This window comes from Alexandromys fortis, unplaced genomic scaffold, assembly GCF_014885135.2.
Source record: "Alexandromys fortis isolate MF-2015 unplaced genomic scaffold, M_Fortis_MF-2015_v1.1 scaffold_7, whole genome shotgun sequence".
Lineage (NCBI taxonomy): Eukaryota > Metazoa > Chordata > Mammalia > Rodentia > Cricetidae > Alexandromys > Alexandromys fortis.
In genome coordinates, this window is record NW_026067920.1 from 21,334,117 (window position 1) to 21,357,615 (window position 23,499).

The 23,499-nt window shown below is 47.6% G+C and overlaps 1 protein-coding gene across 1 annotated transcript in view; it reads right to left on the minus strand.

Annotated features, from left to right (window-relative positions):
* The window catches only part of Lgalsl (galectin like), a 4,815-nt gene extending 1,440 nt beyond the window's left edge, over positions 1-3,375 (minus strand). Inside the window, exons 1-4 of the mRNA XM_050140874.1 lie at positions 3,022-3,375; positions 2,316-2,387; positions 2,075-2,163; positions 1,316-1,493 (exon numbers count right to left, since the gene is read on the minus strand). Coding sequence (XP_049996831.1) covers positions 1,316-1,493; positions 2,075-2,163; positions 2,316-2,387; positions 3,022-3,057 — 375 coding nt within the window. The 5' untranslated portion in view covers positions 3,058-3,375. The remainder of the gene's footprint in view (positions 1-1,315; positions 1,494-2,074; positions 2,164-2,315; positions 2,388-3,021) is intronic.
* Positions 3,376-23,499: the final 20,124 nt, after the last annotated feature.

Consider the following 23,499-nt stretch of genomic DNA (forward strand, 5'->3'; position numbering starts at 1 on the left):
ACACACACACACACACACCCTTACCATTTAAGAACTGCATAGCAAGAGGAACCCATGAGGGCTTACCATTCTAAAGGAGGATCTGCAGTAAAAGGTAACTTCTTAGGTTATGATTACAAGGGGACAAGCTCATTTCTATCATTGATGTAAAAAGGTTATGGGTTTGTATTTTGCCATAGACTATAAGGAAAGAGAAATAAGCACAAGGCCTTGAGAAGCTCCACACGAAGAACAACATATCAAGAGCTGTTTTGCTTGTTTGGCTTCTATGCAGCTTGGAGCCTTTGACCAAGCTGCCACTGTTGAGAAGCAGGGTAAGAAGGTCCATGTAGACAAGGGCCTCATCACCAGGCCTGACGTGTCAGCAAGTCCTTTTTATATTACTGAGCTGAACCTCTTATTTGGCAGTATTCTGCAGAGGAATGTATTGCTACAGCTGCCCGATGAGACGGCAAGTTTGGGCTGTGTTTCCTCTGTCAGATAGCAGGAGTAAAACCTCTATTATCCAAACCCAAGGGAAGGAATTTGCCAGCCACACAGTGTGTGACCATGAAACAGACAGGCATAATTAACCCACAGGGGAAAATAAATAAACAAACATGGACTCATTAGCAAAGGGAATGAGAGAAAATGAAATAATAATCACTAAATTGTTTTAAACCCGTAACTAATACGGTTTTGAGCTACTCAAAGGCCCAGAAATAGGAAAATTCTGGGTACTTATTAATATTTAATAATGAATCAGACATTAGGACTTTGTGCCTAACACCATGTGGGGAATCACAGAGATTATTTACTAACTACTCCCAGCTTGACCAGAAGATACAGGTCTGTAATCCCAGCTACTCAGCAAATTGAGCCGGGAGGATTACAAATTCAAGGCCAGCCTGGGCAACTTAGTGAGCTCTTGGTTTCAAAACAGAAATAAAATAGAGGGCTGGGGTTGTAGCTGAATTGAAGACCTTACATAATGTGCACAAAGGCCTTGGGCTCCCCCAGAACCGCCCCAAAAGTAGACAAATAAATAATTAATACCTCCATACTGGCTAAGTAGAGTTGTGGTTAAGCATTTAGCAATTAGGTGTGCACAGGCATCCATTAACCAGACACAGGGCTGACCAGAATCAAGCGCTCCTGTGGGCAAGCACTGACCACTATCTGCCAGCAGATCTCTTCTGTGTTTTTATCCTTTTCTCGCAGCAGGGAGACAAGGTTCTTGGACCAGGAAGAAATTCTTAAAGAGCTCTTGGCACACGGCAGATAAGGAGTAGCAGCAGCCCGGCCAACGCTCTGCTCAAGCACTCGAGGTACCTACCCTGAATGGCTGGTCTGGGATAAACGGGAAGTAAGGGATCGCCGACTGTTCTTCACCCCTTTCTCCTGAGATACAAGAGTTTCTGAGGAGCTGCCGGTCTGTGAAGACAGCCTTGAGTTCAATTGCCACATCTGCAGGGGGATCTTCCGAGTCGCCACAGGTCAAGCTGATAGCAAAGCTAAAAAGGAAACAGTGTCACTTAGCTGGAGTTAGAGGTAACATTTTAACTTGACCCAGTTCCTCCTCTTGTGGGTTCATCTGCTGTTAATGGGCCGCTACTGTTTACACAGTGTCTAAACACGGAGAGGATTACACTCAAACCAATAGATTCTGTTACCTAAAGCAGGCTCTGGTGCAAACTTCGGAACTGAAAATAGCTGCAATTGAAGACTTCAAATGCCCCAGGCCACCCGTGCCTTAATCCATTTCAGAATTCCCAAAAACAGCTCCAGAAGTTGACAAGGGAGATATCTTGTAAAGTTTGGTTCTTATTTATTCTCATAGTTTTTACAATGTTTCAAAACCATAAAAAAAGAAAAAGAAATCTTTTGGCCTCTTCAAGGGTCAAAGAGAAACTTGTAGGCCTATTTTTGTCACTGCTGATATAAATAGCTATCTAGAGAGATGATGGCTAGGATTCATACACATTCTTTTCATGGGAACATGGTACTTTCTTGGCGCTCCTAAGTAATAACACTGTCTACAAGGAGAGGAAGAGAAGGCAGCCACAGCTTAGCAACTGCAGGGCTCTGCGCTTACCTTTCTGGGTTGAGGTCTACGATGCCCATCACTAATACCTTCTTGCCTGGTCGCATGCCACCTTTAATGTGCCCACAGAATGGAACTATCTGCAAAGGAAGAGGGGAGAAACAGGAAGTTTACAGGCTGTTTGTTAGAGAAGAGCCAGGCCCTCGGCCCTAAGGACCTGACCCATCAGAAAGCAAGGAAAATGCATCGGAAAGGAAGGATAAAGGCAGAGACATTGAGCACATTGATTTACCAGTCGTGGGAAGTACACGTCGGCTTGAACTGGAGAACCCAGGGAGTTGTTTAAGTGCCCATCATCCAGTTTCTAAAAATAGAAGCACACAGATTGGCTTTCCACAGACCCTTGTTTATTAGGGAGTGAATGGCGGGGAGGAATCCACGCAAATCTGTGGGAATCCAGCAGCCCTCCACAGACACATAGGCAATGTCTGCACATGATGCCTCTTTAGAGCTCATTAAATAACCGCGAAACAAAACCCGGCCTTTCCACCCGATCTAAGCCTCTGCTGATCCCCAGACTCTTAGACCGGATCAAATTCAAGGTCGCGGCCCACCGGGAAGCAAAGCCCGTGTAGGTGGGCTGCAGGCCCCTCTCCAAGCACAAATGCTCTCTCGGAACCTCTGCCCCCAGGCCTGTCCTCTGGGACGTGGCTGGTGAGCAGCGACAGCGCGCCGCTTCTCCGGGAGCCCCGGGCGCGGGATTGTCCCCAAGGGGGGAATTCCCCGGCCGCCGGGGCCGCGGCCCCACACTAACCCACGTGCACGCCCACGCGCCCGGCGCGCACCTGGCCGGCGCCCTCCTGCCCCGCGCCCCCGGGACCGGGAGCTCCCAGCCCGCGGCGGCTGACAGGTACGGCGCTTCCTGCAGCGCCGCCGCTCCGTAAGCCTCGCCCCGGCCCGCCAAGCTTCCCTCCCCGCTCGCGGCCGCGGGCACTCACCACCACGGCGTCGCTGTCGGCCACCGACCCCGCCATGTTCCTGCAGCGAGCGGCGGGGACGCGGCGGCGGGCGCGGGTCCGAGCCGGGCGCGCGCTCACACGGGCGCGCGCGCACGCCCGAGGCTGGCGCGGCCGCCGGCCCGGGAGGGGGAAGGGAGGGGAGGCGAGCGGCGCGGAGGTCGCGGCGGCGGCGGCGGAGGGAGGACGGTGGCAAGGGCCGCAGTGCGTCGGCCCGGGGTGGCATTTAAAGGCGGCAGGGCCCAGCTCGGGAACCCGGGACCGGGAACAGGGCGGGGACGCGACCGGGGCGCCGCGGCTTGCTCAGCGTGCCCTGCCCCACGGCCATTGGACCGTGGCTGGAGGCCGGGGTGGGCGGTGGCTAGTCGGCGGGAAGGTGGGTGGGGCTGGGGCGGCGGGGAGGGAGGGCCCAGGTGGGCCAGGTGACAGGTGCCGGGGACACTCCTGGCCATCCTGGCCCGCAGCCCAATCACTCACCTTCTTCCGCATCCTGGGGGGCAGGTGGGATGTTGGGGAGCGAGGTCGAGAGAAGATGGGGGACTCCAAAGCAGGAGACCCGGAGTGGCTTCTTTTAGAGAATTTCAACCGAGTGGGAGGAAAGGTTGGTTTCACTGTCGGGCGGAGAAAGCGAATGGAGGGTCCTAAGCTCGCAGAAGCCTGTATTTGATCCTAAAGAAAGAAGCAGCCAGGGAGGGAGTTTGCAGAACACCGACCAAGGCTCTTTTCCCCAAGGAAGCGCAGACCCATGTCGGGGTCCTAGATGCTTTCTTCCGCAGGTACCTGGCCAAATCGTCTCTGTCCTTAGCTAGTTTAAATATCTCCCGACATTCTTTGTGGAATACTTCCCAGGGCATACACACGCTTCTCTTTTATTCTAGGCTCAGAGTCTTATGTTTTGTAAGTTCTCAGATAAGGTTGCATCAACATGCCCTCTAATAGGTGACACCCTCGGCTTACCCAGTGCACTGTGTGAATCGTCACACTAATAAGCAAGGGGCTTGAGTGAGTTGCTATAGTCCAAAAGGGGCCCTTTGTGAGGCTTGGCATCTCCGCGGCGTTTGTATTTGAGATTTGCCTTTCCGAACCAGCGCTAATCATGGCAGCTAATTATGGTAATCTCCATGGTGCGGGAGAATTACCTGAGCAAGTCTGTAATCCGGAGAGCATTCGTGGAAGTGGGTCTCAGAATTAGAGGCCGAAGGGAGGTGTAATTGTGGTTCCTGTTCTGCCCTTGTTTATTAGTCTGAGCTCAAAACAACAACAACAACCCCCCCCCCCAAACCAATCACATCTATTATTCTAAGATATTAGGCAATTTTAGGAAACTTGATATTTCAAAGTCATGCTTTGATTATCTGAATTTTTAAGAGTCTAGTATAGGGAAAAGCACTACAGTAATTATTTTCTATTAGCCAGGAGTGGTGCAATGTATCATGGGGATTATAAAGAGCTGGTGTCCTGGGTTCAAATTCTCTACCTTATTACTGATAGTAAGTACTGTGCTTTCATTTCTTCATCAGAGATGATGACAGTAACTATGATGATGCCCATCTTGAATTACCGTGCAGCTTAGTAAACTTGTTCACACACCTTCCCAAGAAAGCACCCAGCATGCTCTAAGGCAAGTCTTGAGTGCCTGCTGTTGACCAGGAACTGAGGATCAACAGGGACATTGTTGAGATTACATTCTCGTGAGGAAAGGCAGACGGAAGTAAACGTGTAATTACACAGGTAGTTAAGATTCTGGAGGAAATTAAGGCAAGGAGAGAGAGTGCTATTTAAGTAGGGCAGTCTGGAAAAGTAACATTGAGAAGAACTCGGAAGGAAGGAGGGAGGAAAGGAGGAGGGTCAGACTTCTGGAGGAAGAGGTTGCAGGCAGCAGGAACTGTAAGGATAGAGTCCCGAGCTGGGACCTTGGAGCAATGCTGGGCCAGTGGTGTAGAAGTAGGTGCTAAGGTCTTTTATGCCAAGGGAATGGGAAGACATTGAAAAATTCTGAACAAAGGAGAGGAAACTTGTTTTGGAGGCTTGGGGAGCAAACCCAGGGCCTTGCATGTGCGAGGCGAGCATACTGCTCCTGAGTCACATCCTGGACCTGTATCCTCTGATGTTGATGCATCCCTCTAGCAGATGTGACAAGGACCCCTGCAAACAGGCAACAGGCAGATGGTGGGAGGCTCTGCCTGGCCCAGAGGAGAGGATAAACCTCTACCCCAAGAATGCTGAGGTTTCCCAGGAGACATTCCACATGTTTGTTTCTTCCTTTTTAACATCATTGTTCACTGACTCTGGAACTCATGCATTCTGCTAGACTGGCTGGCTGACCAGTGTGAAACCCTAGCAGTTCCCACCATGAAGCTTTGGCAGCTCATTACCAAGCTTCTCTTAGGTCTTAGATGCTTCTAGTTCTGAAAAGCTGTGTGAGGGGCACCCACACCAGCAGAGTTAAGTGTGGTACTGAATGAATGAGAGTACTCATGATTCATGGCTTTTCGGGGTGAAGAATAACCCTTAGACTTGTCTGTCAGTGGAGTTTAAGATATTTGGGTTGCTGTGATGGATTTCTTACATCTTAGGGGTGTAAAGAATTGTCAAGCTGCAGAACTGCCTGGCATGTGCCAACATGGTAAATTTCCTTTTACTGAAACAAAACTAAACAAAACAAAAGAGCTTGATTCTTCTCAGTCAGTCTAAATGGTTAATTTTACAAAAGAGAGAAGAAAGTGTAAAAGATTGACTTTCTACTAAAACCTAAGCAGGGTTGAACAACTTTCTACGCAGAAGAGCTCATAGTGAATTAATGAATTACAGCTTCCAAATTTTCCTCAGAGTTTCTAGAGTGAAAGACAGGGAAGCATTTCTCTGTGCTTTGGTTATAGGCATCCATATCCAGAAAAGATTAAACAAGATTATGACCTGATTATGAAATACAACCAGAACTCACGATGAGCAACATTTCTGCTAGGAACTTCTTTTTAGAAGTTCTCGGGGACTAAGATGCTAAAGCAGCGGCAGCCAGAGGTGATCAGTCTTGAAAAGCATGTAAGCAAGACTTTGAAGATGGGCTTCTCAGGTTAAAACAGGAGCCAGCTCTCTTGTCCCTTTTGATTCCGTATCCTTGCCATCTGTGCCCGCAGATTTCTGCAGGGGAGGAGAGTGATGCCCTGCTGTAGCCCAGACATCACGTTATCAGCATTGCTAGAAGAAGTGGAACCCGAGAACAAAGATTTGTAAACATTCCAACAAGTACCTCTGACAGGATTGCCCGTCAGAGCCCTGTGGGTGCAGGCACGAGCTCAGAATGTCCCTCAGTAGCGATACTTGGGACCATTTGCACTCTCTTCTCTAGTGCCAGGTTAATTGTGTTATAAACCTGATATGCTTACTGTGCCTGAATATTTATTAAAACTGAAATCCCTCAAAACATGTGTTTGTTGTCCCATGACATTGATTCCCTCGAACAGTGATCTGGGAAGGGAGACCATAGCCCGCTCTGAGGAACAGGGTCCTGCACAGTGCTGGAAGTCCATTCAGTCATTTAGTTCTTGATAATTGTTTATTTATTTATTTATTTATTGCCAAGCCAGTCCCTGCTCTTATGAGCACTATTTGCACAAGGCAACAAAATACCCTAACGCAGCATTCTTTGATCTGCCTACTTACATAGGAGGGCACATTTATCAAGCAACTTTTCTGCATTTCAATGCATGATTACAGTTTTGAATTATTTGAGGAACTATAGCCTGGTTATCAAATAATTCTTTTAGCTATACACAAAATTTTCTCATACCCAAACAATTAGGAGGCAGCTGTGAGACTTGGCAGTCAGCACTGGTGCTGAGCATCTCATGAACTTTGTTATTTATGGGGAAGCCAGACCAGCCTCCTGCGTGCCTGTGTGTGTTTTAATTACAGAGCACAGAAAGGACTGATCTTAGCCCCTCCCCGCAAGAAGATAGCCATGACCCCTTCCCTGGAAGAGTGCGGGGAGTTAAAGACTGTGCAGTCCCATGTCCCCTGACCCTCCTGGTTGCTAGCTCCCTCCTGTGAAAGGCAACAAAAGAAAGCCTGGCAGAGGGGAGGCAAACCCAGCTTTATGCCTCCAGAGCTGCATTGTGAATGGAAGGGGTTTTGAGATTCCTTGCAGCTAGACTTGTGCCCGTTCTGAGAGTCATTGCCAGGCACAGGGGCCTTCTCTCCAGCTTACCTGCAGGTATTTCCAAGAGCCCACTGATCGAGACCAGTGCTCTTTCTGCGGGGAGTGTGACAGATCTGTGGGGACTGGACCCCCAACCGAATTACACTCTCCTCATTGCTGCTGAACACTTCTGTTTTCACTTGTTGGCACCTAGTCCTCCCTTTGGGGTTTCTGTGATTTTATTTCCTGTTTGGTGGTATAAAGAAAGGGCTTTTTCATCTTGTAGTTTTGTGGGAACTTGCCTGGCTTGGGTGAGTGGAAGACACTCTGTCCCTTGGGGACTTAGAGTCCCTGACCCACAGGAGGGAAGTCAGGAAGCATCTCTCTGGTGCTCAGTTACAGAGGAAACATTTAGGTGACACATGTTGTCAGCCTCCTTCAAAGCAGGGGGCAGCTTCTACAAGGAACGTGAAGGTGTAAACTTGATGTTCACGTTTGAATGCTCACGTGCCTTGCATATTTAATGCTTCATTGAACTGGGCTCTGCTTTGTTTGTTGTTTTGTTTTTATTTTACTTTCATTAAAAAAAAAAAAAAAGGCCAGGCATGGTGGTACCGGTCTTTCATCCTAGCACTAGGGTGGCACAGATCTCTGTGAGTTCAAGGACAGCCTGGTCTATATAGTGATTTCCTCAGGCAAGCCAGAGTTACATAGTGAGACCACCCCTGCCCCCAACAAAACAACAAGACAGAACCTTAGGGACAAAAGTAAAAACCAACCACACACACTTATGGTTATGTTCACTTGAAGTGTTTAGCTCTGTGTGTCTTAAGAGCACCACTGTACCTGTAATGTTAGAGCTAAGGATACAGTATTCCAAAATATGATTGACTATTTTACCCACAATGCACCCCTTTGGTGTGTTTTCAGCTGAGAAATCACAGATAGGGGTAGCTCAGAAAGGGAATTTGCATCTAGAAGGGAAAGAAAATTGTGTTAATAGCTACCTGTATCAAGAAGAGGGATGCCCTGAGTGATTTTATGCCTGGAGAGGCCACAGGAGCAGGCAGCCTCTCTTCACTGTGCATTTCCTGACTCCCTTCCCATAACATGTCGTTACCCCAGCCCAAGCCCCTGTGCTCCATAGCTCAGAGTGCTCTATGGGGTCTGGCATCTGCCCCCTCTCTGGTTCTCCTCTTTGTCTGAGACCCTCATGACTGTGCATAATTCAGCATGATTCTGCTGCTCTTCATCTGTCTTGTCAGTTTAGTTCAGAGGCTCGGCAAAGAACTAGGAAGGCAAAGGAAATCTATCTTCCGTCCTCACGCTCGGATAATAGATTCCACCTCCGCACACGGTGGCTCCCATGTGGCAATATTCAGAATGAGTCTTCGTGTATCTCTGCCAACATGCTGCCTGGAAGAAAATGAAGATCCAGTGTTTCGTATCCAGGGACCAGTCCCAGCGCTCCTGAGAAGGGAGCGCACTCCCATGGAAGTCCGGCCTATCTGGTGGTCTCAAACAGAGCTGTTCAAGGGATTGCTTCATAGACCGCGTAAACTAGTGAAGGAAACACTTTTTAATATTTCTTTGTGGTGCTCAGTATGAACAGGGTTCAGTAGGAACACACCCTGTACCCCTGAGCTGCTCCTGAAGCCTGGAAACATTTGGAATTAAGAATTTCGAATGGACAGTCTGCATGTACCAGCAAGCTCGTTACATGTTCATTCACAATGTTGGTAAGCTCTGCTTGCCCCGAACCTGAGAACGAGTTGGGACTCTATATAGTAAGGAAACTTAGACCTGGGTACCACTTTTCTTTTCTTTTTTTTTTTCTTTTTGTTTTTCGAGACAGGGTTTCTCTGTGGCTTTGGAGCCCATCCCGGAACTAGCTCTTGTAGACCAGGCTGGCCTCGAACTCCCAGAGATCCGCCTGCCTCTGCCTCCTGAGTGCTGGGATTAAAGGCATGTGCCACCACCGCCTGGCCTGGGTACCACTTTTCAAGACTGCCTAATGTGATGGAGTAAAGGTAGGGGGGCATCATCATTTTTTTTCTTAAAAACCACCTCTCTGTTATTACCAAGAATAAATAAAAGTAACTTCTGGGAGAGAGCAAGGTCACTGTGTGTATCTTGTTTTGAGATGAGCTCTTAACTATGCAGCTCAGGCTGGCCCAAATTATCCTCCCTCCTGCCTCAGCCTCCAGTGCACAAGGATGACAGATGCGTGGAACCACTCTTGGCTCGATCCCAGAAACTTTCCGCCAGGGAAAACTCCACCACGAGGAAGACAGCCACCTCATCCGAGGAGCAAGCTTCATGCTCCCGGCTCCCTGCTGGAATCTTCTCACACGCAGTTCTTCCCAGACAGTTCTGCCCGATCCCAGCATGGCGCTTAGTAATGTAAGATGGTGTACGTCCCCAGAATCCCAATTCCTCCCCTGGACCAGCTGGCCTATTTCACTCCTGACTCTCTGGCCACCACTTCCCTGTTTCTTCCCCCAGGTCTGGGCTGCCTTTCCTAAGCAGCTTCTTCCTTCACACCTGGCTTTCGTAGCTCTGGCAGGCTGTCGTCACCTAGTCTGAAAGAGCAAGAGATATTTTCTCTTTATATCTGGTTCTTCCTCGGGATACGGAAATGGGAGAGTTCTGATGCTCAGGAGGCCACAGAATCAAACTTTTCTCTTTGGGTCACGATGCCATAGAAAAGTATGTAGCACCCCCCTGTCCACCAACATCCTAGAGCTAGTAATTATTCTAGAGGCGGGACAGCTGAGGGGTGACACTTGGTGGCTTATGAGATTAGCTAACACCACAAATGATAGGCTGTAAATGGAAATGAGAAGGAGTGAGCCCGTGAGAAGGCGGGCGGGCTGTGCTCCTAAACAGTGAGAAGGCGGGCGGGCTGTGCTCCTAAGCAGGTTTTTCTCAGGTCGAGCGTTGATTTTAATCTACAGTACTGGTCACTCTTAGTATTCTAATAAAAACTCATAAAACGGCTCTACGACCACCTAAAAGTCCAGAGTGATTACGACACAGTGCTGAATGGGAGCATCACTCAGGAAGCGCCCGCATCTTTTTGTATGTTGTAATTTGGTCTCCTTCATCCTCCTGGAGCTTGCTCACAGTCAGCATGACCTTCTAAAAGAAACTGTGTGTTGTCAGCTCCATTAGAGTCATATGGGGCTTCTCTGGATATTCAGAACGAAATTGGAATTTCTCTTCAGATTTGGGTTTGCCCCTCCAACGTTCTCCAGGCGCTGTGCCCTCCCCTGCTGAGCGGTGTTCAGCTCTAAAATGGCCTCTCTGGTATTTTTTTCCAGGCATTCAGGGGCTTGACACTTGCTCTCATTTCTGCCTAGAATGTGCTGCCCCAGGCATTCCTCCCCCTCTGGATTTTCATCTTTAAATTTTTCAAGTCAAATGTCATCTTTCCTGAGAGGCCTTCCCTGCCTGAGCCCCAGGCCAGCCCCTCATCTTGGCAGAGTTTGGCTCCCTTCAGTCTTGCTTATTGCCTGCTGTAACCTACTCCACGGGGGTAGGAACCTGGCAGGCAGGGTGGCTGCGAGAACCTGACATGATGATCTCTTGTTCAAATGAATGAGCAAACAGATGACTTGCTGGGCAAGGCATGACTACAGATGTGCAGACAGAGCTCCAGCCTCGTAGTAGGGAGGGCTCCAGACCCCAGGGCTACAGTCCGCTCGTCTGCAGGAGTCAACACAGCTCTTTGTGTTGAGTCTGCACTACGGGGTCTTCCCATCCCAAAAAGACTAACTCTGGACAGCCTGTGGGTTTTTAACCTAAGTCCATGTTAGACATTAGTCAAAATTGTTGAAATACTAAATTTATAATTTATACAACAATATACTCCTGAGAGTGATGAAAAATGGAATTTTTGTGATCAAAATCAGTAAGATAATGGTAAAGAGTCCCGAATCATGAGCCTAGCAAGAGATAACAACAGCCATATTGGTTAGCAGTATCAGAATATCATCCTTGTGACTGGCTAGACCTCGGCTGACCCCAAACTTGACCATCCCCAGAGGATGAGCAGTGAAGGCTCCGCCTTTCCAGATGGCGTCTTTATTTCCATTTAACAACCACTTGTCTAGTGTGCCCGTATGCCAGGTGCTCCCCTCAATATCAACAGATAGTGCCACAGGTTGGCCCTTCTGGAAGCAGTAGTCGACACAGAGTTTGGATGTGAGGTGCTTTTTTAGGGATTGATACCTTTGAGGAGAAGGCAGAGAGCCAGAAGTGAGTTTGTCAGGCTTGGCAGCATCAACCAAACAGCCCAGGAGCTGAGGGAAATGCTGCTTGTGAGGGGCCTGCCTCAGCCAGAGCGGGTCTACCACTTACACCCCCAGGCTCCAAAGCCTCTTTCTGAATCTGCAACCACCCGAGGAGGTGGAAAGCTGGAAGGCATTGCCAACCTTCCCGCTAGCAGCCAGCAGGGCCCTTTGTTCCCATTTCACGGAAAAGAAAACTGAGCATGGAGAAATGGGGTAACTCAGTAAACGCCCAGTAGGGATTTATGGGATTGTGGGTAGGCTGTCAGAATTTCAGAGAAGAGTTGAGCGTGGCCTAGTGATGACAGCCACATCAGTGCTGTCCTTTGACATCGTGACTTGCATGCACCCCTGTGCACAAGCCTGTGTGCATGCCTCTCTGTGAGTGTGTGTGTGTGTGCCTGCATGCCTGCATGTGCACGTTTCCTTAGGCTGGCACATTTATCAAGAATGACATCAGAAGGTGATAATTTGGGGTTACCTACTAATTTCAAATACCAAATCTTGCCTATAAAAATTCTAAGAGGCTGGAGTAGAGGCTTTGAGAGGAGTTATCAGACTGGTATTGAGGGACACGATGGTGTGTGCTGGGGCGCTTAACCTGTCCTGGATGCTTCCCCTCTGGAGTTCAGAGTGACCGTGAGGAGAAGGAAGAGAAGCTGTGAATGCAGGGCAAGGCTGGAAGGGTCTGTGCTTTGTGGGGCGCATGAAGGCACAGGAGGGAGGAGCTGGAGGACAAGGGGGTCTGTCCTTGTCCTCCACCCCCCAGAGAAAGCATCCACCCCCCAGGGAGAGGGAAGGACAGGAGGGTTTAGCAGGTGCTAGGAGGAGGGTCAGGCACTCTTTAGGGTTGTGTGGTGGTGCCCATTGTGATCCGTGAGTTTGGGAGGCTGAGGCGAGGGGTCTCTATGAGTCAGGCAGAGCTGTAGTGAAATTGTCTTAAAAGGGGAGAGAAACAGAGAAGGAGAATAGGAGGTGGGAGGAAGAGAAGGTGGGAGGAGAGAAGACAGTGGACCTTGGGAAGGACCCTGAGGGGTGTCTCAGCAGCTCCTCGAATGGAGATGGGAGGGTCTAGACTGAAGAGAGAGGAAATCTAGTCAAAAGAACATGTTTTCGGAACTATAAATCCACATTTCTTATAGTATGGAATTAGATTCTTACTCTAAATACCGGGCTTAAGTAAGGAGACATCCACAGTAAGTGTTACTGGATGATACAGAACACGCATTTCCCTGTAATTTACAGTTTATTTTCGTCTAGAAGAATTCATGTAATAAAAGTTGTTATCCTTAAGATTTTTAGCTCCAGTGGGATTAACTGGCTTCGCATACTTTTTCAGGAGTTTGATGAAATCCCCTCTGAGTCCAGTGGAGAAATTCTGTTTTCTCTTGATATTTTGTATTTGTATATAAAACATGGTCTCTAAGGCTAGAACAAAGTCTTGGTAGTCAGACAGCTTTGTGAGCATAGTGAGCAGGGATAAAGTTTAGTAGCACGATGTGTAAGCTGGCCAAATGTGTCCTCTCAGCCAGGGGGCTAAAGGACTCTTTTCTGGCATCTGAAGGAGGATCATTCTCCCCACCGAACCGATCACATCAATCATTCTCTCTCCGAGCCGATCCTGTCGCCCTCATTGACCCTTGGGTTAACAAGTCGACCCCCTGTGACACCCTCTCCCTTGTGGGCATGCTAGCATGACTTATTCATTTGCTCATTCTCATGGCGTATACGTCACCTTAGAAACTTGCTCACTGCACAGTGCTGCTCTGTGTAATTTACAAAGTGAACCAAGCACAGCGGTGCCCCAAAGCAATGCATGGCCATTGTGAGAGGGTGCATGAAGCCAATCCAGGCCTCGCTAGAGTACACAGCCAACTGGGGAGAATGTCAAGAGGTGCGGTGGGCGGTGAAGATTTAGCAGCGTCAGCCGGAGAAGACGCGTGCTTTCAGGCCTGCCTTTTCCTTAGACTCCGCAGTTTGTATTTAGGCCGAGACTGTCCTACTTGAGTGTCTGTTGCTGTGATGGACACCACGGCCAATGCGACTTAGCTGGAGGGAAGGGGGTTTATAGTCTATCATCGCATGAAGCCGAGGTAGGAACCCAGAGGCAAGAGATGAAGCAGAGACCACGGTGGGACTTGCAGAGGGTTGTGAGCCGTCAACTAGGTGGAGGAGCTAAATCCAGGTCCTCTGGAAGAGCAGGTGCTCTTGACTGCTGAGCCATCTCTCCAGCCCTGATCATATAAATGCACATTTATATTTATATGTGTATATGTTTGTATATATGTATAATATACATTTTTACTGTGGATAACTTACAATTTATCTCCTTTATTTTAATCTTTCTATCTAATGAATTGGCAAAAAGCACCACTACCAATCACATATATACAATAGTTTTAGTTTTGTGTGTTTCTGAGTGAGTGTTTAAGAACAATTCTGAATTATGATTTATGGATTAGATAATAAAGAATTAAAAAGTAAAGTCTAACTTGCTGGTCTACCGTGCTAATTTGTAAGAGCATCTGAACTTACAGACCAACTATAAAATATAAGAATTAGTAAGTGCTGTTTATTTTATGTCAGACATAAACTTGCTAAAATGCCTTTCAGTTCGAAAAGGCAGTATACACACACACACACACACACATACACACATACAGGGAATTCTAATTAAACTTGCATTGTCAAGAACAGTGTAGACCAACGGCTCTCAACCTTCCTAACATTGCGATCCTTTAATATAATTCCTCATGTTGTGGTGACCCCAACCATAAAATTATTTTTGCAGCCGGGCGGTGATGGCGCACGCCTTTAATCCCAGCACTCGGGAGGCAGAGGCAGAGGCAGGCAGATCTCTGTGAGTTCGAGACCAGCCTGGTCTACAAGAGCTAGTTCCAGGACAGGCTCCAAAGCCACAGAGAAACCCTGTCTCGAAAAATCAAAAAAATAAAATTATTTTTGCTGCTACTTCATAACTGTAATTTTGATACTTTTATGAATCATACTGTAAATATCTAATATGCAGGATATCTGATCTGTGACCCCTGTGAAAGGGTCATTCTACTCCCAAAGGGGTCATGACCTGTAAGTTGAGAACTATTGGTGTAGACAGTTTTTCTCTTCTTATCTCTTACCATTGCTTGTAAGGGCCAATGAATGCAAAGTGAGGCATCGGTGAGTCTTCTGCTTGGCTCTGCAACAGTGGGAAGATGCCTGCAGTGTGTAAGCACTCTCAGATACCCAGCTCTGTAAACCCAACTATCAAGGCAGTAGGTTCTGAGGTGGCACCTCCTATTTGTGGAAAGCTGAACTAATTAAGCCCACTCCTATTTTGAGGTAGGGGAAACAGTGGTGATGTTTACAGAATTGGAGTTGCTATTTTTAAAAAGATCATATCCACATTACTACACAACAATTTTACTTAAGTCAGCACTGTACAGCAGAGATGTTTTGTTAGCAGTTCATTGTCTGAGCGCGGGTGTGTGAATTAAATTATGGTACACATTCAAAGCCGTGAGACATCTGTTTTGTAGTAAGTAAGGCTATTACTCGTTAGTAGACTTTTAAAGATAAACCGCCAGGTCTGCACTTTCTCCCTTCCAAGTCCTGGTGAAGATCATTTGTGTTCCAGATGTGTCCTTCCGGGGGTTTCCCACCAGGTATCCTCTCGCCAGGTGATGCCTTTGCTCTAGTTGGCATCTGTGTAAGAGATGATCTTACACAGCTTGATCTGACTTCTGCCCAGTCCCTGGAGACGTGGTCCAGTCTTATGTTTGTTTCCCTGTTCCACAGTGTGGAATAGGGCACACTTCTGCACAAACGCCTCCTTCCCTTCTCAGTATCACTGTTAATCAATTTGCTTCTCTCTCTTGTGGTGATTTGAATGAGAATGGCCCCCATAGGCCATATATTTGAAGGCTTGTTCCCCAGTTAATGGAACTGCTTGGGAAGGGTTAGGAGGTGTGGCCTTGTTGGAGGAGGTGTGTCCCTGGGGGTGGGCTTGAAGTTTCTGAAGACTCTCCTGTTTCCCAGTGCTCTGCCTCAGCCTCGTGGTTGTGATCAAGATGTGAGCTCTCGGTCGTTCTCTTATTCTGCCACCAGGGACTCTAGCCCTCTGAAACCATGGGCTGAATTAAAGCTTTCTTTTATACGTTGCCTCAGTCATGGTGTTTTATTACAGCAATATAACACTAAGATACTGGCCAATGCCTTGAACTTATGACTTGAAGCCAAATGCCCCACTTTCTCTTGATCACATATCTTAAAAAGGCATATTTATTATTATTTGTGTTTATATGTACACCTCTGTGCATTTATGTGTACCATGTGTGTGCAGGTGCCCTCAGAGGCCAGAAGTCATCAGATCCCCTAGAACATGAGTTGAAGACAGTTGTGGGCTGTCTGATGTGGGTATTGGGAACTGAACCTGGGTCCTTTGCTAGAACAGTAAGTGCTCTTACCCATCTCTCCAGCCCTGAAGTGTTCATATTTAATCCCTGGACACTGTGTTTGGAAGGTAACCCAGTTTCCAGGACATGTAATTTTCCTAAGAGCTGGATTCAGTATTAAAAAGCATTTTTTTGGAATGCATTACACACACACACACACACACACACACAGAGCATGGACTTATAAAAAATAAAATAATTTAAATAATTTAGGTTAGTGAAAGCATGGCTAGACCAGTCATTAGACATCTTCTCTTCTCATCTGTGGTGTGTTTTCACCAAAAATGACTTTAATACAAATTCATTTTCCCCTTCTAAAAACAGACGAAATGCAGTAACCAGGTGACCAAAACCCAGTGTATATTTTAAATGTCCAGTATAGATCTTACATCTCGTTTGATGGGCCACATCACTCTGTGTCTTTTTTCCTACGGGCAGGTCCCACACATACTCTTCAGTCTGGCGTTCTAGAATTAACTGTACAGCTCTCATGAGATGACTTTCAAGCCACACAAGGACTGCAAGGTCAAAGAGGGCTGGAATGAGAAGTAAGTGGGCCCATAAAGCCAAGAGGCACTTAGGATTTAACAAGATTAGTAGGTACTGCTGAAGAGAGCTCCCTGACCCGAGTCACAGGAAAGGGGCGCGAGCCCCGGAAAGCAGCCGGGAGCCTGGCAGCACACAGTGCTAAAGCTCTCTGGAAAATGACCAGATAATTGCATCTTTCATGATTATTTCCACTGGACCTTTGAACGAGGAATGAGCTCTTCTTGTGCACCGGCTCGACAGTTTGTTGTTAATGTTTGTTTTGTCTGCCTTGTTGGGTGCGCTCTGTCCGGAGGGTGCCGGGGTTCTGCAGCCCAAGCCGTTCGGTACACGGGCAATGCTGACCTTTGCTGCCACAGTTTCCGCCACCACAACAGCTCTGGTGACGTCAGCAGCAGTGGAAGGAGACGGCCTTCTCCCTGTCAAGCTGCCTAAGTCTGTGAGTGAGTGGAGCTCACTAAATTATAGACGAAGCTCATCGCTCAGTGCCCACCAATCTTTCTGCCCCTGGGCCAGGGCAGTTCTTCTCTCTCAGTCATGTAAGCCTGTGACAAGTACCATTTTTAGAACATCCTGTGCTTTAGATCATATATGCTAAAACTTCGCTTTCAGTGCTTAATAACTACGCGATCCCAGGAATTCTGGATAATCCCCGGGGCCAGCAATTTGCTAAATCCTATATGGACAGGAAACTTCTAAAGACAGGATAGGCACACAGGAGTCTTATAATCAAGAGTGTGGGCTTTTGTTTAGCCGCCTGTTTGGAGGCTGCGTGAGGGGTGACATCTGAATGGTATCTATACGTCCTCTGATGCTTCCTTTCTGACATCATCTCCAGTTGATTACATCAACTCGACCCCCCCCCTTTGTAATTTCCTTATTTATTTTGGTTTTGGAGGCAAGGTGTCACAGTACTCCAGGTTGGCCTGGAGCTCATGACCCCCTTGCCTCGGCTTCCCCAGTGCTGGGATTATAGGCGTACACCACCATGCCTGGTTTGCATTTTTTTCTTCCCGTTATAAATGAGACCTGATTGAGGGCAAGTGGGAGTTTATTATCCAGACTTCCTGTTTTCCAGGACAGTTCTGTAAGATATAGCTAACTAGTAAGGTGGACGCGGCAGTATAGTTGGTGAGGTTTGAGGAAAAGCCAGTTTGCCCCATAGGAAGTTGGCTTGAGGCTCTGCTGTCTGTTCTCGCTTTGCTTTCTTACTGGGATGCAGCCATGACAAGGGTAGATTAGATGTGTGCTAACTAATGATGGGAGAACAGTAGGTGGGAACTTGGCCCTGGATGGTGTCAGTGACCGTGACTGGCTGGTCCTGTTGCCCACCCCCAGACTTGTGTTTATTTTCAGTGTTAAGGATTGGACTCCAGACCTAGAGCACGGTAGGCAGATTCTCTCCCACCGAGCCACACACACGCCATCAGACTTATTTCAGGGGAAATAAGCCACTTGTTTCAGTGACTGTCGTCAAGTACGGTTTCATGTGACGAAACCCTGATGATGAAAATGCTGTGATCATAAGTGTTACACTGTGCCTGGCCAAACCTGGTTCCACTTCATTCAAGTCTGTGATGATGTTTCCAGTAAGGCCTGACTGAGGATGGAAGACCCTCCTTGGGCGTAGGGGTGCTTATTTGGGATCCCACCCATAAACAAAGAACTACAGGCAACTTAGAAATTCTGAGAGCAGGAGAAAGAATCTCCCTCAAGAATGAGCTGCCTGATTGGTTATCCTGAAGTCATGTGCATACAAGTAACTAACTAGACAGACTGAGCAGGTTGAGTTTACGAATTTAGGGGTGTGTACGTGTCGGGGTGGTTCATGCCACAGCACATACGTAGAGGTCAGATGACAACTTTGTGGAGTGAGTTCTCTCCTACCACCTATATGTAGGTTCTGGGGATCAAACCTGGGTCTTCAGGCTTACACAGTGGGTACCTTTACCCTCAGGATCACCTCCCTGGCCCAAACTGCATATCTTATAAAAACCAATTAAGTCAAAATGGATCATAGACATGAATGCGAATTGTAAACTATAAAACGCTGAGAAAGAAAACCTCAGAGGTCACTGGGGAGACAGTTTAGTTAACAGGGTGCTTGCCCTGGAGCATGATCCTAAGAACCCACACTGGGAAAAACTGGGTGTGGGGACGCACATCTATTAATCCAGTGTACGAGGGAGATGGAGGTAGGCAGATCCCTGGAACTCACTGGCTGGCTTGGCTTGCTTGCTTGATGAACTCTAAGCCAATGGGAGACCTTGTGTCAAAGGAAGTGGATAATAGTGTTCCTGGGGTTGTCTTCTGGCGTCTACATGTGCACCATACATGTGCACTGCCCAGACACATACACACACACACACCACACAAGAAACGGGAGGGAAATGTTTGCATCTGGAGTTTGGAAGGGAACTTTGATCTGACAAAAGTATAGTCCATAAAAATAAACATAGTTAGGTTAGGCTAGCAAAATTTAATTTGTTCTAAAAGGTTCTTATAAGACGAAGAAAGGACAAATTATGGAATGGGAGAAAAGTCATTCCAGGCTCATGTCTGACAAAGGACCCAGAGAGTACAGATGCTGTTGTTCCTGCTTGAATATAGAGTTATTGAACTCTAGTTATAAAACCGGTTAAAAGACATAAAGGACATTTTACCAAAAAGATTCCCAAACTGCAAACAAGGACCTGAAAGAAATGTTCTTCACCATTAGTCATCAGGGAAATGCAATTTAAAACCACAATATATTAGTGCTAATTTCCCAGGATGGCTAGAATACAACAGCTGGCGGGAGTGTGGGTAACAGGATCCCTTCCGTGTTGCTGGTGGGAATATTAAATGGTGCAGCCCCTCTGGAAAGCAATTTGACAGTTTGTTAAACTACTCAATGCAGCTCTCGTATAACCCGGACATTTATCCCAGTGAAATTGACTTACATTTACACTAAAACCCTCACCTAAGTGTTTACGGTAGCTGTGTTTTATTTATATTCAAGGTTCTGGGACTTAGCCTTAGTGAAAGTCAGCGACATCTATGTCTCCTAGAGAAACCCTGAAGTCAACTGTCTGTTGCTGCTTGTGTGGTACGGAAAAGAAAAAAGGTGTAGAAAGTGAAGGACTTGGATTAGAGATGACTCAGTCCCCGGGGGAAGAAACTTCAAGGCATTTTGGTCCTGCTCTTGTGGTAATTCACATGACCTGCATAGTACTGGAAGGAAGGAATTCCTGCAAGAATAGTTCTGTTTCATGAGTACTAACTGAACAACTATTATTCAAAAGTTGTCTTGGTTATGTGGGCAGGGCTATGTCTCTCTAACTGTGCACAGGGATAGCTTGGTTGCCCAGAAGATCTGTGGCCTGGACAGACTGGTTAAGAAATGGCCAGTGGCAAGTAGAACTCTTGGAACCAGCCATCCCCAGTGACACCCATGGGTTAGAATTCCCAACAAATTCCTAGAAGCCGTGGGAAGATGAGCCAGGCGATGGCTTGTTTCTGGAGGGTAAAGGTTAGGGGCTTATGCTGTGTCTGGATTTGATGTTCTGATTAAAGCATAAACGATGAACGTGGAGCAAAAGGGGACCCATGGCTTGTGCAAGAGTAAGAAACCCTCCCTCCGCCCTCCCCTGTCACCTGCCTCCTCCCCCCCCCCCACAATGCAGCTCTCCCTCCTAAACCTCAACTTCTTCGTCTATAAAATGGTCCGATTGCACTGCACCACTGAGAAGGTTGAGATTCTAGGAGTCGTCGTTCAGTTCAGTCAAGCACAGCTTCCCCCCACAGCTTCTCTTCCTCAGGCTGCTGCTCTGGGTGGCACAAGCGTAGAGCAGTGGTGTGTGCCTGTGTTAGCTGTGTGTCCCAATGGCCCACTGACACTCTTTGTTCTTGCTGTTCCACACTGCCATCTCTACCAGATTCAGTATCCTCCAGAAATTCTCTCCCAGCACCAGCCAAATAAGCAAGAACACATGTGAAGCTTCCTTCCTTCCTTCCTTCCTTCCTTCCTTCCTTCCTTCCTTCCTTCCTTCCTTCCTTCCTTCCTTCCTTCCTTTCCTCTCTCTCTCTCTCTCTCTCTCTCTCTCTCTCTCTCTCTCTCTCTCTCTCTCTCTCTCTCAACTACAGGGCCTCTTGAGATGCAGCCCCACAGCTGGAATTACATGCTTTGTAGAGGACCAGGGCCGTGACATGGTTTTGGGAAATCCAGTGTCTATTTAGAAGCCAGATTCCTATTTTCAGAACCTGTGGGAGTGCTTATTTCACTTTCTGAGCTGTGATAAGCCGCATAGGGAAGAGAGGGTTTGCTCGGATTCCAGATTTCAGCGCCTCTTTAAAGGAGGCCAAGGCAGGAACCCGGAGGCAGGAACTGAAGCCGACAACCATGGAGGAGCGCTGGCTTTCTGTCACTTGTCCAGGGGTGAGACCGCGTACAGTGGGCTGGGCCATCCTACATAATTAGAAACCAAGACAGTGCTTCACACATGTGCACACAGGCTGATTTGATGGAGGCAACTTCTTAATTGACGTTCCTTGTTCCCAGCTGTAGCTGGATTTGTGTCACCTTGGCACAGACTAACCAGAATGAAGGGCAGGAGGGGGAAGAGGCAGGCTACCTTTCCCCAGTGTGGACGGTGGACGCCCATCCGGAGCAGCGGTTTCCAGCCCTCCTCACACTGGGACCCCTCGATACAGTTCCTAGTGTTGGGGTGACCCCAGCCATAGAATCATTTTCGGTGCTACTTCGTAATTGTAATTTTGTTGCTGTTATGTATCATAATGTAAATCTTTTTGCAGATAGTGGCACAGGGTTTCGACCCACAGGTTGAGAACCACTGTGTATACCTCTTATTCAAATCTCTGTCTTCTCTGCCAGCCCCTCCATTTCCTCAAGCGCCTGCCTCTGGGGCTCCAGTTTTAAAGCCAGCTTCCCTCCTCTCGTCCTGTATTTTCTTAAGCCTTCCCCTCCATCCCTTTTGCTTTCTCCTTTGCTTAAGAAAAGCTCCCTCAGGACAGTAGGTCAGGGTTCTTAATCCCTCCCCGCCAGGGAAGGGCCCAGAGGATCAGAATGCTGTGAGATTGTGAGAAAGCTGGCCCCAGCGTCTGTTGGCTGCCTCTCCCTTCCTGCTTGGGAAAGGGGCTGGACAGGCGCTGGCTTTCCCCAGAGTCCAGCAGGCATTCCACCATTGTCCCAGCCCTGTGTAGCTGTCCAGCAAACCACCTCAAACCAAAGGCTTAAAATAACAACCATTTGTTTTGTTTACAAGTCTGGGTTTGGGAGGGACAGCTCGCTTGCTCCTGCTTCTGAGTGGCAGGCTTTGGCTGGAAGGGGAGGGGTGACTCAGAGGCCAGGAGTTAGCAAGCTCTTTTGCCCACATAGCTCTGCCTTTGATGTTGGCTGCTGGCTGGGACCTCAGTTGGGACTGTCTGCTGTCGCACCCATGTGTAGTTTTTCTGTGAGTATGTGAAGGTAGGGTTGCCAGGGTGGGGGAGTTCTCAAGTGACAAGGTGGGAAAAAATGGCATTTTTATGACTTAAGCTCTTTAGTGCTTCCTACTCTATATTGTGCCGATATATTTAGTGCACTCTCTGTTGGTATTGCACTTGCTGGCCAAGTCTACAAGAAGGTGATAGAGGCTGTACCATTGAACAGGAAGAGTTCAGTGTCAGAGTGTAAGAATAATGTGTGTGTGTGTGTGTTTGTGCGCGTGTGCGTGCTTTATCATGGTAATATAATGTTCAAAAAATTGTAGTGAACCTACTCTATTGTGGTAGTCATGTCTAAAGATATCTTGGTCCCATATTGGTCTGCCAGTTTGAATTTGTACAGGAGATGAAATCTCTGCTGTGGCTCGTGTTCTTCCGTTCTTCCGTTGTCTCTAAACCTTTGATATTGCTTTTTCCACTGCATATAGGCAATGTCACCTGTCCCTAGAGTACACATCCATGTCATTCCCTCTCTCCGAGGGGACAAGGGAATATGGTGGCATTTCGAGCAGTGATTCGGGTTCATGATCTAGGAAAGTGAAGGGTTTTGTAATCTGATTGAGGTTTTCATTTACTCTGGGAGTCCAAAAGGAGGCTGTCTTGATCATACAGTTGGACAGAATGGAATTAGACATGTTTTTTTTTAAAGGCTTATTTCTTCTTTTTAAATTTACGTAAGTACATGTGTGCCTGCATATGTGTATGCTCCATGCATGTGGATGCCTGTGGAGGCCAGAAGACAGTGCTGGATTCCCTGGAGCTTGAGTTCTCTGGAAGAGATGCAGGGCTCTTAACTACTGAGCCATCCTTCAGCTCCACAAGGAAGCCCTATTAAAAGAGGATTTAGGTTTTCCTTGGAGACAGAATCCTCCCGCTGTCTCTGAAGAAGTTACCCTACTGTGGGAGAGCCCACAGCTGTAATCTGTGTGTCCTCTAGCTCCTGGCAGTAGCCCCTTCCAACAGCTAGCAAGGGGATAGGGACTTCCACCCTACAACTGCAAGACAATAAATTCGGTCAATAACCTGAATGGATCTGGTGACATTGCAGATGAGAGTGTTGTTGTGACATTTTACTCGTTTCTCTTTTTGAGGGGCCCACCACCCAACTCCCGAATAAATCACACACAGAGGTTTATTCTTAGTTCTGAATTCCCAGCCTCAGCTTGGCTTGTTTCTTGACAACTTTTCTTAACTTAAATTATCATGACTACTTTTAGCCTCTGGCGTTTTCCTTTTCTTACTTCTGTATTTCTTACTTCCACTCTTACTCCGTGGCTGGCCCCTAACATCCTCCTCCCTTTTTCTCTCATCGCTCCTCTTCTTCTATTCTCCTCCATTTTACTCTTCTGCCTCCCAACCCCGCCTATCCTTGCTTCTGCCTCGCTATTGGCCATTCAGCTCTTTATTAGACCATCAGGTGTTTTAGACAGGCAAAGGGTCACAGCTTCACAGAGTTAAACAAAAGTCACACACCTGAAAAAAGAACATTCCCCAGCAGAGCCTAGCCTAGTGAACACTGGAGTTCAGCTTTGTGAGACGCTGAGCAGGA